This window comes from Mauremys mutica, chromosome 2 (assembly GCF_020497125.1).
Source record: "Mauremys mutica isolate MM-2020 ecotype Southern chromosome 2, ASM2049712v1, whole genome shotgun sequence".
NCBI lineage: Eukaryota > Metazoa > Chordata > Testudines > Geoemydidae > Mauremys > Mauremys mutica.
The window spans coordinates 276,646,848-276,663,516 of NC_059073.1; the positions used below are offsets into that span (position 1 = coordinate 276,646,848).

The 16,669-nt window shown below is 42.0% G+C and overlaps 1 protein-coding gene across 1 annotated transcript in view; it reads left to right on the forward strand.

The window, feature by feature from the left end:
• LMBR1 (limb development membrane protein 1) overlaps window positions 1–11,568 on the forward strand; it is a 137,962-nt gene extending 126,394 nt beyond the window's left edge. Inside the window, exons 16-17 of the mRNA XM_045003195.1 lie at window positions 903–1,064; window positions 7,149–11,568. Coding sequence (XP_044859130.1) covers window positions 903–1,064; window positions 7,149–7,234 — 248 coding nt within the window. The 3' untranslated portion in view covers window positions 7,235–11,568. The remainder of the gene's footprint in view (window positions 1–902; window positions 1,065–7,148) is intronic.
• Window positions 11,569–16,669: the final 5,101 nt, after the last annotated feature.

Here is a 16,669-nt window from a genome sequence, read left to right on the forward strand (position 1 = left end):
TGGCACTAGGAGAGGAATTGCACTAGGAGGGGAAGTCTTTGAATACTTAATTTCAAAACAGTGGATCCACAAAGCATGTATGCAGCCCTAATGTTTACTGTACCATGTGGTTTTGTGCCTCTCTTGGCAGGGCACTTACTGCTACAAACAGATATCTGCAAAAGCAGTGAAATAAAAAAATCAATATACAGAAAAATAATGTAATTTACAGTTAATGCAGGCAAAACTATACTTTTGTAGTGTTGTGCTATTCTGTTTCTTACATTGCATATACTTTTTTGAATAAATAATGCTAAACATTCTCATGTCATGGAAAAGCAACAAGCTTCAGAACTAAGGGTGTGTGTGTGTGTGTGTGTGTGTGTGTGTGTAAAGCAGTTAAATGTAAATTAGTGTTGTCTTTTGTGAAAGACACACAATGCTTTCCATCATTTTTTTTTATATAAGTAAGGATTTTATGGAAGCCTGACATCTTAAACAAATGGCTTTTATGATGATTTGGTTTAAGATAGTTAATTTTCAAAATTATATTTATTGAAATAGGGGAACCACTTATTTGTCTTGAATTTATAACGTTATTTCAAGACACACGTTTATCAGCCTTTTATCTGAGCCACCTAAGGTATTTTGGTCAACCAACAAATGTTATACTATGGCTAGCAACTCTGTTGTAGCCAAACAAGAGACCCAGATGACCTTCAAAAAATGTTTGTTTTACATCTTTGACTGTACATCCATCTCTCAATCATAGGGATTTTTAGTGTATTTTTCTTTAATACAGCACCAAGTACTAGAGTTACATAGGTCAATCTCCTGTATTTTTATAGTAATTCAAAAATGTTTTCAAGAATATTTTTTAAATCTTATCTCTTTTTAAATGTTCAAAAATGTAATTTTAACAGGAATTACCAGATTTGATCTGCTTGGAGACTTTGGAAGGTTTAACTGGCTGGGAAATTTCTACATTGTGTTATCTTACAATTTGCTCTTTGCTATCATGACAACTCTATGTCTGGTCAGAAAGTTCACCTCTGCTGTGCGAGAAGAGCTCTTCAAAGCATTAGGTAATATGGTAAAGGCATTTGGCCTTTATTTTAACATCTACATCTTTTTTTATTTTCCTTTTTCAATCATAAAGTTTCCCAAGTCCCTACAAATGTATTTCTGCCAGTTCTTGCTCTTAAACTAACCAAATGGGTGTGCGTGTAACAGAACCTATGTGCCATTGCAAAAGTGCTGTTTTTCTCACTTAAACATTTCCTCCAAGCCCTGCACCACACTATACCTTCTGGCGAATGTTTGAATTATCTTCATTACTGCTGTACCTCAGGGTGTTTGTGAAGGCATGTACTTTAGAGCAGGTGCTCAGTTACACCCGGTATAGTTACGGCTGCAAAAAAGTTTGTTGTTATATCTTTCTTCATTCACTCATAACTTATTAAACAAAATTACGTTTTAGGCTGAAACATTCCAAGCTTGGTCTCTGCCAGAAGGGAATTGAATTCTATATCACTAATATTTTTATCTTTTATTTATAATTTCAGAAAAATAATCCTAACATTAACAAATAAAGAAAAATCAGAAGCTGTTAATCAATGACCTTAGCAATCCTTTTTGTTTGTTTAAAGAGTTTATCATAAAGATAAAAAGGTCTGAATCCTAGGGATGAATCATTAACATAAAGAAATAAAACAATTGGAAATTCTACAAGTTAACAGAGTTAAGGTTACAGTGTTAAGCAATCTTCTGAGGAAATGTGCAAACTAAGATTGAGCACACAACCTTAACTCTGCCCTCTTGTATATTATGATATCTTCAGTTTTCAGTGTATTGCCAGGATGGAACCATACTCTATGGAGTTCCTGGCATGCACAATCCCAAGTCATACCCCTCTCAAAAGTAGTTGGGTGATATTCACATGCTGCCTCACAGAAAGGAACATTCAGCCCTATAGTCATATAAGGTGCAGTTGTACTGACCTCCTTCTCTGTCCCTTTGTACTCTCGCAGATGGAGGGCTATGAATCCTTAAAAAAAAAAATATGGAGATATACCTGTCTCGTAGAAGGGACCCTGACAGGTCATCAAGTCCAGCCCCCTGCCTTCACTAGCAGAACCAAGTACTGATTTTGCCCCAGATCCCTAAGTGGCCCCCGCAAGGATTGGAACACTCAACCCTGGGTTTAGCAGGCCAGTGCTGAAACTACTGAGCTATCCCTCCCCCCTAGGCTCTTCCCAAAAAATTATAATAGTGCTGTGCCCACAACCTACATTCCTAACTAAAGTTGACATCTGATTTCTACCTAAAACAGCTTTTTTAACTTCCCAGGAATGTTCTTTCCTAAGCTTCGCTTACTATCAGGAAATGTTAGACTGCATAGCTTAATAGCTTTTAGCTACTATATACAGAGAATTAAACCTTTACATAAATCTGTTGAAGACAAGCCTAATGGAGATACAATTTCTACTCAGCTAGTCTAAATGGATCAAATTGTGTATGCATGCTTGCTGAGAATTTGCAAGTGTGGTAGTATCTAAAAGTCTTAAAACATTCTACAAATCTAAGACCATTTCCACAGTATGTCTTCAAATGTTTCTCTCACTGAGATATGTAGGACAGCTGCCCAGAATTCAGATTTCAGTCTAACTCTCTTGACTTGGTTTCCATGACTTGTGATCAGTTCAGAAGAACAGTTCTGCTATCTTTATTTAACTAGCTCTCATGAGAGCCGCCACCTTTAACGGATTTTGCTGCTATTTAATCTCTCAAGTGTGAGGCTCTGTGCTGTAAATATTCAAAGGAGAGAGCTTGCATTGAGTAGGTTGACTGCCTAGATACACACTCCCCACCAACTGTACCTACTTCTTCAGACTCTTGAATGGAATTTGATTAAGTTGAAAGATCCAGAAGTGAGATTTAGACTACTATTTCCTATAAGCTTGGGTCTGAACACTCAGTGCTGTGAAGGTGCATGCCAGAGACTCCAGTGGTCACTGCTTCCCAGAGAGTTGTGACTATAGCAAAGAAAATACAAGTGCTCCTTAGAATGTGGATCTATCCTGTCAATCTGTTTGAAGAACCATGGATTCTTGGTCAGTAATTTTAATTTGTGCTCATATTTTTTGTAATTTACAAAGAATCTGTGAACCTTGCTGGTATTGTTATGTGTATGCATTACAGAGGGCCGGAAAGAAGATTTTTTTGGTTCAGTCTTAACTTTCACTTTTTATGATTGTGTAATTGCTTAAATTTGAAATCTTAACACTTCTTCAGTAGTTGGTTTGTACATGGTTTTTGTTTGTGTGCACACACACACAGACAATCTGATGTATTATACAGACTTCATTAGTATGAATTTAGGATGAGACCCACTAATTTTTCTCCAGCCCCAGAGCACCCATGGAACCGGCGCCTATGTGTTAAGCCTTGAGAAAAGATGACTTGAGGGGGGAATGTGAGAAGTCTTCAAATATGTTAAGGGCTGTTATCAAGACAATGGTGCGCAATTGTTCTCCATGTCCACTAAACGCAGGACAAAAAGTAATGGTCTTAATCTTCAGCAAGGGCAATATAGGTTAGATCTTAGGAAAACTTTGTAACTATAGAGGTAGTTAAGCTCTGGGATAGGCTTTCAAGGAAGATTGTGGAATCCTCATCATTAGAGGTTTTTAAAAACAGGTTGGACGAACACCTGTCAGGGATGGTCTAGGCTTACTTGGTCCTGCCACAGCACAGGGGACTGGAATTGATGACTTCTCAACATCCGTTCAGCCCTACCTTTCTATGATTCATCAATAGATCTTGTGCTAGGAATATGTATTCAAGGAAGCTTCATCTTAGTTGGTCTTGATAGACGTGATACACCTCTGTTAATTTCTTGTTTATCTGTTTGGTTTGATCTCCCTATTCATTAGATAGGGATATTTTCATGAAAAGAGGATCTTTGAGTTCACTTTGTTCGGTGCCTTGAGTAATCCTCTTTTATATGTCATTGCTTTGGATTGCTAAGGGAATAGTCGTGACTTTGTGTAGAGAAAGAGGATCCAAGAGTGGGGAAGTTCTAAGATACGATATCCATGTTGTGCCATTAGCATTAAATTAAAAAAAGACCCTAACTTTAGGTTCCAAAGTCCATGCTTAGACCAGTAAGGGGATTATTTTTAAAAGTACCCATGGAACTTGTGCACTTAAATACTTCTGAAAACCCATCCTTAATTGTTTAAAGTGCAGATTTAAGAGCTTAATTGTAGGTTTCTGTTTTTGAAAATGTTCATAGATTATAAACCCAGAGGGGAGTGTTGTGATCATGTAGTCTGCCTTTCTGTATGACACAGGCTTGAGGACTTCCCTGAAGTAATTCCTGTTTGAACCAAAGCAGCAGTTCTCAACCAGGGGTCTGTGGCCCCCTGGAGGTCCGTGAGCCCTTTCAAGGGGGGAGTGGGGCCCCGTGGCTGAAACCCAGACCCCGATCCCTGGCTCCCCCTGCGGGGCTCTAGCCAGGACTCCTGGGAGGTGCAGGGCTGAAGCCCTGACCCTCGGCGCCCTCTGCTGGGCTGAAACTGGGAGGCCCGGGGCTGAATCGCTGAGCCCTGGTGCTCCCTGTCGGGGAGAAACCCTGAGCCTGTGGGCAGAGTTGTGGACATGGAGGGCATTGCCGCCCCTACCCCACCCCCAAACTGCAGCGCAAGAGCAGGGTAGTCCCCGGGGGGCACATCTACACCCCCTCTCCCCCTCCTCTCCCTGGCCCGGTTGGAGGCAGGAAGCCAGAGCTGATGTAGTGGCAAACAGCTCCCTGGCAGAATTTCCTGTCTAGGTTGTACTGAGCCTGCTCACTTGAACTGAGCAGGCTCAGTAGGTAACTGCTATTGGTGCCGGCTGCTATTTTTGCCATTACACCGGGCAGTGCAGGGCAGCTGCGGCTCTGGCTGCTGCCATGGAGCAGACGGCCACAGCGTTCCCTCCTCTCCTCCTGGTGCCCCGGGTTGAAGCCGCTCCCGAGTCCCAGCCCCCTTTGCTCTCGCAGAGACATCCGCTAGGAGCCACCCTGGTGGGGAGACCCAGCTCCGTGGCTGGCAGACCCCTCTGGGAACAGGGACTGCAGGGGAGCCCTCCCAGCACACAGCCCCAGCTACCCCCTCTCCCTGCACCCTGAGCTACCCCCTGCCCTGCCCGCACACAGCCCCAGCTACCCCCTCTCCCTGCCCCCTGAGCTACCCCCTGCCCGCACACAGCCCCAGCTACCCCCTCTCCCTGCCCCCTGAGCTACCCCCTGCCCGCACACAGCCCCAGCTACCCCCTCTCCCTGCCCCCTGAGCTACCCCCTGCCCGCACACAGCCCCTAGCTACCCCCTCTCCCTGCACCCTGAGCTACCCCCTGCCTGCACACAGCCCCAGCTACCCCCTCTCCCTGCCCCCTGAGCTACCCCCTGCCTGAACACAGCCCCAGCTACCCCCTCTCCCTGCACCCTGAGCTACCCCCTGCCCGCACACAGCCCCAGCTACCCCCTCTCCCTGCACCCTGAGCTACCCCCTGCCCTGCCCGCACACAGCCCCAGCTACCCCCTCTCCCTGCCCCCTGAGCTACCCCCTGCCCGCACACAGCCCCAGCTACCCCCTCTCCCTGCACCCTGAGCTACCCCCTGCCCTGCCCGCACACAGCCCCAGCTACCCCCTCTCCCTGCCCCCTGAGCTACCCCTGCCCGCACACCCAGCTACCCCCTCTCCCTGCACCCTGAGCTACCCCCTGCCCTGCCCGCACACAGCCCCAGCTACCCCCTCTCCCTGCACCCTGAGCTACCCCCTGCCCTGCCTGCACACAGCCCCAGCTACCCCCTCTCCCTGCCCCCTGAGCTACCCCCTGCCCTGCCCGCACACAGCCCCAGCTACCCCCTCTCCCTCCCTGCCCCTGAGCGTCCCCCTGCTCTGCACACAGACCCCGCGACCCCCGCTCCCTCCCCCCTGAGCTACCCCCTGCCCGCACACAGCCCCAGCTACCCCCTCTCCCTGCCCCCTGAGCTACCCCCTGCCCGCACACAGCCCCAGCTACCCCCTCTCCCTGCACCCTGAGCTACCCCCTGCCCTGCCCGCACACAGCCCCAGCTACCCCCTCTCCCTGCCCCCTGAGCTACCCCCTGCCTGCACACAGCCCCAGCTACCCCCTCTCCCTGCCCCCTGAGCTACCCCCTGCCCGCACACAGCCCCAGCTACCCCCTCTCCCTGCACCCTGAGCTACCCCCTGCCCGCACACAGCCCCAGCTACCCCCTCTCCCTGCACCCTGAGCTACCCCCTGCCCTGCCCGCACACAGCCCCAGCTACCCCCTCTCCCTGCACCCTGAGCTACCCCCTGCCTGCACACAGCCCCAGCTACCCCCTCTCCCTGCACCCTGAGCTACCCCCTGCCTGCACACAGCCCCAGCTACCCCCTCTCCCTGCCCCCTGAGCTACCCCCTCTCCCAGCACACAGCCCCAGCTACCCCCTCTCCCTGCACCCTGAGCTACCCCCTGCCCTGCCCGCACACAGCCCCAGCTACCCCCTCTCCCTGCCCCTGAGCTACCCCCTGCCCTGCCTGCACACAGCCCCAGCTACCCCCTCTCGCTGCCCCCTGAGCTACCCCCTGCCTGCACACACAGCCCCAGCTACCCCCTCTCCCTGCACCCTGAGCTACCCCCTGCCCTGCCTGCACACAGCCCCAGCTACCTCCTCCTTGTGCCCTAAGCTGTTTTCAAACTTTTTGAGCTAAGCCCCCCATCCTTGAGTTACAATATTTTGTTATGTTCCCCCCCCCAACCCCAGACAGGCAGGTGGCCTGCTGAGGTGAGTCAGGGGTGCAGATGGCGCTCCCTCCCTGGACTGCTCGTTCCTGTTCCCCTGAAATAGAAGTCACACTACGCCTATGCGCAAGGCCCCTGCTCCAAGCTGCCCTCCTCCTTCCCACTGGGCCCTGGGGTTCTTACAGCATGTCGAGGGGGGCTGCCGAGAGGAAAGGCGGGTTCTATTTTACTATTTTGGCCTTCAGCAAATATGGAAAACAAAACCAAACACAATGTGGTTTGTCTACAATGTGCTTTTAGCAGTTTTCCATTGTAAATATCTAAATATATGAAAAGCAGAAAATTGCATTTTACCTTATGTGTAATACCTATGCAGGTTTAGATAAACTTCATCTGTCGAACAATGCAAGAGACTCTGAGACGACAAAGCCTTCTGCAAATGGGCATCAGAAAACACTGTGAGAAGCAATCATCTTCAATCAATAAAGCTGAAAACTTCAACCTCATGACATTCCTGTCATCTTCATCAAAATGTCTTTGTATTAATTTCATTTGTTAATTTTGGGTCCAACCTTCTCTCACTTTTCACACTGTGTATTTCTGAGAAACCAAGCTACTTCCGATTCTACAATTTCTGATTTGTTTTGGTCCATTTTGTATACTCCCCAGTCAGTTTATGCAGGAGGTGCCTTGAAGACTGGAAGCTGAGAAAAAAAATGAATTCGTGGTTGGACAGAGTCTCATGTTTCTAGATATGATGCCCTACTACCATGTTAAGTGCACAATACCTCCTCTATGATATAAATACAATGCTGGTGAACAGCTCTGAGACTTGGAAAGAAAGGGTACATTTGAAGCCCAATATAACCCTAATTAGGAATGTTTAGGTGTCTTTAACAGCAAGTCACACTTCTTTTCTACTAAGAATTCATTAAAAAATTGAAGTAATTTGGAGAGATCACTGTTAGTTTCATACAGGATTCACAAGGCTGTATGTAACGTTTGGCATCATGAAGCACTCTTACAGACCCAGTATTGTAGGTTTTTCAACGACAGAAGGTAATTTTCTTCAGTGGTAATCAGAAGGTGTCTCATCAAGACTAATGAACCACAAGATAAATTCTAATGTACTTCACTGTTAAATCTGAGCCCAGTATGCTTTGTAGAAAGCTATGCAGGCCTCTTATTGTTCTAATTCATATAGTACTATCACTTACAGAAAGTGTTATGCCATAGAGGTCAGTTGCCCTTCAATATATACACATATAAAATTCTATTAACTGTGTGTGTGTGTGTGTGTGTGAACACAAGTAGCACAGATTTTGTCTAGTAGTCTCCAGTTGAACAGTTTCCTTAAAGGTTTTCTGAGTTAAGTCCTGATGATGATAATGCAGTATATTGTAGCTTAGTGGTGCAAGCCACTATCTTTCACTAATCTCTTCAGTCTTTAGTTTCTCTCATATGTCTGTACACACACACACACACACACACACAGGAATGTTTATAACTCAGTGCAAGCTTTTATTTTTCACCAATCTCTTCAAGTCTTTAGTTTCTCCTATATATTATATAGTCCTGTCTATCTGTATAGATAGTACTATATAGTGTGTGTGTAGTATACTATATATGTTGAATACTAAGCTTACAGAAATGATGCAGTCAGTTGGGTCAGCAAAACCTCCAGTTCAGTCTTTCTTATGAGTATGAAGCTTTCTGCAATGTAACATGATTTAGCTGCTCTGAGCCCTTAGACCCAGAATGACACTGATGAGGAGAAATTCAGTATTTTCTTTAGCATTGCTGTAGAATCAGACGTCCTGCAAGTAGTATGTGACAATCACCGGTCGCTGTTAAAATGTGTGTACTTTTGCCTGTTGTCTAACACTGCTGCACTAACACTTGACTTGAAAAGAGGAATTATAAAGACAGTAATGAGGACCATTGCCTGTATATGTGTGATCTGTAGACAGATCAGGCAAGGTTACCAAAACATTTTTTGGTAAGTTTAATGTTTCTTATTTTGTATTTATGTAAAACTGAAATATGTCCATTTGAGGTCTGAGCCCTTACACGCAATCAAACCATGATAATGGACTAATATCCAGTACGATTCTGAAACAAGTTAGTCTCTTCTGATGTCCGGTATCTCTCATCTGTTCTCTTCCTGAGTAATGTCTGAGTTCTGGCCTATGCTTAATGAAATCGGAGTGAGATGGGAGTTCAGTGGAGTGCTTCAAAAGCAAACCCCAAACAACAGCCACAAAAATAATGGTTTCCTGAATTGGCCTTTTTGAATGGAAATTGGGCATAATATAAATACTACTGCAGTAATTTCTGAGCTGTATCTACTGTTTATTAGGCTGGGTTTTGGAGAGAGTAAAATTGCTAGTTTTCATTGAGACTTACAAGCATCTTTTTCTGTTGCTTACATTTATTGTTGAGTTTTTGGACAGCAGAAATTTTTTTTTTCTCCATTGAGGCAAAGTTCCAACCAAGAAGAGATAACTACTCCTAAATTACTTAAAAAAAATGGATTCACATTATAAACATTAGATGATTTATTAGTAAAGGCATTGGCTCCTTGTATCTGTTGAGAGTGTATGGGCTTCTGCATTAGAAGTGTAAAGAATGATAATATAATTATCCACTATTTATCTTTGGAAATGATAATATGACTATAGTTGTACCATATCCGCACTGGGAGTGTGGTAAACTGTGACATATGATAGGGTTAGTTAATTTTATAAAACATATTCCAGCTTTCTGTTACATTGTGACTTTAAGGTAGTTGCCTCAGTAAGATTTTTTTGATCAGATCCCCTGACGAAATTGTCTGTAGAAAGATCAAAAAGCAAAAATTTCTACTCAAGTTCTGGATGATATCTGCCTTAATTTTGATCTTTGTCCTTCTCTCAGTAGGAATCCACAGCAGAAACTGATTTTTTTTTTTGGAAGGGGTATGTGGTCTGTCAAGCCAAGAAAATAAAAAAAAGTCAAACAATTCACCATGCTTATATATGATTCCCCAGAATGAATTGTGTTTAGCGAGTGAGTTGTCTGGAGGCAAGCTCCATTAGATACGTTCACAAATAGCAAGAATGCAAGTTATAGTATGTAGGCAAAAAGAAGAAGAAGAAAGACTTGCAGTGTTTTCCCCCTTGTCTTAGTATTTCTTTCCCTCCCAAAACAAACACTGCAGTTTTCTGATTGCACTCCTTTTATTGGGTTGTGCTTTGAATCTTAGAGTCACAGATCTGTATTAGTTAAAAAGAGTACTTAAATAAAGACACTGGTTACTGGAAAGAAGGCAAAAGTTTAGGTTAAGTGTGGTTCTCACAGTGGATTAATCTTCAGAGAAAATCCAACCTTTCTCTAGCTGCTGACAGTGTCTTAAGTCTACTTTTTGTATTTTGACACTGTCTACGTTAAATGTCCTGAAACTGACATTCTATATGCAAACTTTTTACAGATACAGTGCTACTTTCAAACGTAAATATAACACCTTGGTCGTATATTCACAGAAGGGTAAATTTATTTACACAGAAGCAATGGAGAAGTCATTAATAGATATTGACAGTGCACTTCCAGTGTTTTGTCTCATGAAGTCAGGTGGTCTGTACCTCTTGGTGACATCAACATCTGCCTCATTTTTTATGAGGCTAAAGCACAGAGATGCTACTATCTGATAAACAAGATACAATTTTTGTCTGATTTATGGTATGTGAATTAAGTGTCTTAAGTTAGCCACCTCTTGGCTTTCTCCTGTGTTGGTAGCACAATATTCAATGCACAGTGGCAGAATTGTTGTAATATGGTGGGATTCTTAAGTGTAAGCACATCTTCAGTATTTACCTTTTAAGGTAAAAATTAAACTGGTATGATGTTACTTTAGAAGTAACAATTTTTGCATTCATAGGAAACTTTGTTTACAGATTGTAATGGTGTTTGTTGTTGGCCCTGTTTCTCCAATACCTTTTACATAGTTCACTGTTTTAGTGTCATAGAAATTAAAGAATTTAACAAGAAATTATTTCGTGTTTTGGTTCAGAAGTACCATATTAAAGCTTTAAAAATATCACCAACCACAGGAGCTGTGGGAGTATTAATCCTCCATGCTCCTGAAGCCTCTTGTAATCATCTACAGCTTAGAGTGCCTCCTGTGTGCTCCATGCTGGACAAACCAGAGAAGAGGTGCTCTCTGCCCTGCAGAATGTACAGTCTAAATTAGAGCCGGGTAAGGCAGTCCGTCCTTACTGAATATACATCACAGGACACATGAGAAATGCATAGAAGGTCAAGTTTTCAAGATGAATTTTTATATCAAATATGTGATGGTCTGGATGAGTCTCTGCCATTGTTCACATACGTTAGGTTGATGTCTTCCCTATAGTATTGTGGGGGACTTAGAATAAACCATTTAGTCATAAAATACAACCCTAGCCCTTCCTGTTCCAAAAGAAACATAAGGATTTAAGGCCATTTGCTCTCAGTCTGTACTATTTTTTCCTAGAATTTCATAAGTATAACATGATACGCTTTAGCCCAAATTTTCAAGAGTTTTGCAGAAAGCAATGGATGTATCTGTTCTAGGCAATTCAGTCTTGTTGCTATTGTGGTCTAAATAGCCATCTTATTGCAAAGTATTAAGCACAAAGAGTATCACTGAATCTTTTCTTGTATCTTACACGTGCTCAGATGAAACTAGAACATGCTGTTTTAAAAACATACAGTAAGTAGTATGATTCATACCAAGTGATTTTACGTGCATAATTAGGACCAATATGGTTAATTAAAAATATATATATATATATACACATCATCTTGTTTGGAAAAACGAAGTCAAAATAAGGTCTTATAGTCATTGATAATGTTGTGAGGGATATTCTTGTCAAAAAAGCCAGCATTTACAGATACTAAAATAAATGTGGCATTAGCCTTAGAGTAGCATATAAATCAGACTTCCTCAGGTATCGAATAAGTGTGCAAATATACTGATTAAACGTGCCACTGGCAGAAAAGTGCTTTTTTAAGGCGCTGATGTTCTTTGTAGATGAATATTAACTGAGTTACTTCAAGCTCTGCTTTAAGTGCATCACATTCAGCAAGTATGCACAGAGTAAACAGCTGACATCCACGGCGTTCTGATGCTGGCTCCATAGCCCCGGAATATATTGGCTTTCAGCAAATTGAGAAACCCTCACCACATCCACGTCTGCCCCCCCTTTTTTTTCTTAAATCTCCAACTCCAGCATATAGGAAGTTGTGGAACTCCCTTTGTGTCATAGTCTTTGGTTTGTCCTTTTTCCCGCCACACAACTCCAGACTTTGACTTTGGCTTGACTGAAGCTGAGGACTGTACATCCTGCAGTTACTAACAGATATTTGGAGGTTTTGAACTGTGGTCCATGAGAAGCTGACTTGTCCCATGGTGCTGGCTAGTCACTTCCAGCTGCTGCACTTCATTAAAAGACTACAAATATATTAAATATTTTCCTACTATACTCCTCCATGTGAGCAACTGCAGCATTTGCCTCTGGGATGTCATATATTATGAATGGGAGGGATGCAGTCTGTGTAGTAGTAAACAAGAGAGCACATTGTCCATGAGACAATCTCTTACATGTTCCACATTATGGTTAAAATTTGAGGACCACGATACACTTGTAGGAAAGTATCCTGTGGCAATACTATCCCGTGGAGAGGTGGACTGGTATTGAGCCTGACCTTTTTGTAGGGCACCAAGCTACAAAATAGTTGTAAACACTTTTACAGGGTTTTGGTATCTTCTACATTACCAGTGATGACAATGTGAATGGTCTTTTTACCTCTTCCTGGTTGACCTCCAAAACAGAGTTTTCATGTAACAGAAGCCCACATTTCCATTAGGTACATGGAACTTATGAATCAGATGATCTGTTCTTCTGGATTGGGCCCTGCATTCTTAAAACTTAACATTTTGACTCCCTTTTCCTTTTCATGTACTTAAGTATTTCCTGTCATTCAGTGGCTTCAAACTGTCATCAATATGTACTTCAAACATAAGATTGTCACCTTTGCCTGGATAGACAAGCTGGGAAATAAGAGAACAAGTGAATCTAAACAGAACTGGGATGTATGATGTATAATGGTACTAATTAGCAAGGGCATAGTTTGGAGGGGGGAGTGGGGAGCATTGCTCCCCTCCCCCAAACTGCAAGTCCCAGGCAGGTGTGGAATTTCCCACACACACACGAGGCTCCATTGGCCTGACTGGAGCTGCTCCCCAAATACAGAAGTCAAACGACACCTATGTTAATTAGCAGGAAGTCTAAACGTGAAATCCATTGTTTTCTAGAACACTTTCCAATCCTACTAAAGATTCTTGCTGTACTTCCTTTCACAGATAAGTCTTCAGCTTTTATTTTTGATGATTAGTACATGTCAACCTATGGCTCTGAACTTATAATAAACAGGTGTTTAAGTTAAATAGAATTGCAGAAAATGTCACAAAATAACACTCTACTTATGGTTGCAAGGCATTTTACAGGAGAACAGTGGTTTGGTTTCAGTTACAGTAACCTATGAATTGTAAAGATAGCTGCATGTTTTAGTAGCAAAGTTGTTTAATTAAAAATAGGAAAGGTGAAATAGGATCTTAAATTCTTTACAGCCTTTGCGTGCCTAATTCATTGTTCATTCATGGACTTTTCCTAATAGCCACTTTATTAGCCACTTTGATTAATAATTCAGATTTATATTTGTTAGCTTTAAATTTGAGACCAAAAATGTGTCTGATTGTTTCAACTATACTACAGGTTGATTCCAGTTGGGCAAAATGGCTGAAGGGTAATAAAAGAGAAATCCTTCAACAAATGTAATATCAGTAAATGCTGATGATCTCAGCCCAATATACTTGGACCAGAGGGAGCTAAAAGTTGTATCAGATCAAAATTGAGACTTTGTTATGAAACTCCAATTATTGAAAACGGTTCAGATGTCTACAGAGACGTTTGTAAAATTTGTGTGTATCTATATCAAATGTCTTTAAATAATACATAATTATGTGTATTTCTAGATATTTGTACCAATCATCTCAACATGCTACTCTTCTATTTCTTTCATTAAATATAGTTTGTACACAAAGTCACCTTTTAAAGGTAATTATAAGGTTTCCTTCATGATTAGGACTCCTGCCTGCATACCCCAGGCACTCATCACTTCCATTTGCTTCAAGGAATGAAAGCTCAGGACATCAGCTTTGCATTTTATTTAATACCCGTCTGCTCCCCCAGTAGTCCCATATGAGGTTTCTTAGCACAAGTATTTATATTATGGAAATACCAGTACACTCTGGTCATTCAGTGTCACCACAGAATTCCATTAAAATAAAGATTGGTCACTTTTTTAATGAATATGCCTCACCTCACTGGAGATAAAAAATGAATCTGTTGGTGCATCAATATATAGCAGCTCTTTATAGTTGTGATTACCAAGCCAAACATATTATGGCACCAAGAAATGAAGGGTTTTATTCTGTACTTTGTCTGTGTTGTAGTTGTGTTCCCTTAATTACCCATTAGAAGCCAAAACGTGAGTGATGCTCGGTGTGTGCAGTTTGGCCTTTGTCTCTATTGGAGAAAATTTAGAAAACATGCAAACTAACACATTTCAGACAGCATGAGGTTAAACATGACATTGCTTTTAGTGTGGATCAGATGCTCATGCTAAAAAGCTTATGGGCAAAATTCTGTTTAACATCATGCTATTTGAAAATGCTTTCTAACACTAATGCATTTTCCCAGTTTAGAAAAGTTACACAAAATCTTCCGGTTTCAAGTACAATTAAAAAGTTGTGAACAAAAAATGCAACCATTTCCCAGTTTTTAAAGGTAACCTTAAAATATTTTGTCTGATCTGGTACCAATTGGTATAGAAATTTAGAAAATGAAGATATGTTAGGATTGTGGGTTTAAAATTGTAGCCTGTGACCAATACAGCAATACATATACACAAACTAAAAATACAGGTTCCTCTATATGCAAGAATGATTTGAGGCCTAATCCTGCATTCCCAACTCAGGCAAAACACCCATTGAACTCAATGGGCTTGTCTATGCTAAGCTTTTTTAAACAGCAAAATCCCAGTTGCACTACCATGAGTGGGAGTATACCCAAGGCTCAGCATTCTTATAACATTGTCTAGACATGTTCTGAGGAGGGTTAGATGAGATGGTCATAGAAATACCACCTTTTCTGCATTAGGGACCATATATACGCACTGATGGTAGTGCAATGGCAGATTAAAAAAACGTCTAGTACAGGTTCAGCTAGTGGGCATTTTTCCTTATGCAGGTTCAGGCTCTTTCATTCCAATATTACCAATTTAGGTCCATCTTTGCAGAAATTTAGTTAACTAAAAACTGTTGTATGTGGGCATTCTTGTATCTTGAAAGCAAAATATGGCTGAAAAATGTTTTTAGCACTAAAGTAATTGTTACCAATCTGTAGCAGACGCATCCTCCCCACCCAATCCTTGAGGTTAATTTAATTTAGGTCATCTGAAAACGTGTGCTTTATAAAATTTTCAATTGTGGTTACCTTGCAGTGTTACAAAACTATATGAAAACAACTGCCTTTTTAGATGGTTTGAATTTCACAGTGCAGTAGTGAAAAGGAGTAGATTTGGTATCTTTTTGCTTTATTTGAAATGTCACAATTTGTGTGTTTTTAGCAAGATTTTTTTAAACTGTTTTCAATAAAGTCAAACTGTGATTGATTTACAATGTGCTTTTTTGGTCAACATTTGTATTAAAAATAAACAATGGACTTTTGAGTCTTTGTAAGATGTTTCTCCATGCCTCACAATTTACTCCTCTATAATATATGTAGGCCACCTCATTGTAGGAGGGTGGCTTAATGTGTGCAAAGAGCTTGAGAGCGTCAAACACAAGCCATTTGTTGAAGTTCAGAGTATCATAGGGGAGTAGCAGAGATCCTGATAGGTTCAGCAGGTGTTACACCCCTTGGACCAAAACATGGAGCACAAATAAAGCAAAGGACAGACATACAGCAAAACCATCAAAAAGCAAACCCGCACCTTTAATATGTCTCTATCCTAATTTTAGTTTTTAGTTAATGGAAAAACACACAGGCTATCAATAGTAGTTTTCGGTAATCTTTGACACAAAACAATTCTAATTTAAATATGGCCAGTCTACGAGCATTTTCGGTAATTGTGAGTCAGTTTCCTAAAGCATCTGACACATTTTAACAAAAGTTTAGCTTTCAGGCTCTCCTGGGTGCATGGTATCAATCAAGGGATTTTAGGCCTTAACTCAAAGTTCAAGAGTAACAGTCCACAACTGAAGGGTTTTAAATGCATTTTGGTCTCTTCTAAACCTAGACGATACTAGTTGGTCAAGTTCCTGAACCATTTTGTTCCTTTATGGGGACGACTCAGCCACATTTGCAGTAGGGCTATTTTGCCTACAGTAGAGCTTGTAATGTGGTTTCCAGCCGTTAAAGGAGAGGAGCCAGTCCAGCTGCATTCAGCTACTAAAAGGAGCTGAAGAAGTAATGCATCTCCTTCCACACTCCTCAGTGGCATTTCCAACTGCCTGGGTGCTGCTATCAAGGGAATCTGTCTTTTCCTGGTGTTCAACATGAGTAACTCCACTGGAGAGTATGTAGACGGAATCCACTGAATGAAGAAAGGAGTCAAAGGGAAGAGTTCTCAGGGAGAGGGAAAAGAGAAAGGGATCCTGGGATGAGAGGGAGAGGGTAGTAGGTCTTTGAGAGGGAGGAGGTTAAAGGAAGGAGAAGACCAGGGAGGGAAAACAGAACATGAGGAAAGCAAAGGGAGTAGAAGACAGGTAAGAATGTGGAGAGCAAGGAGAAGCAACAAGTCAGAGACATGGTA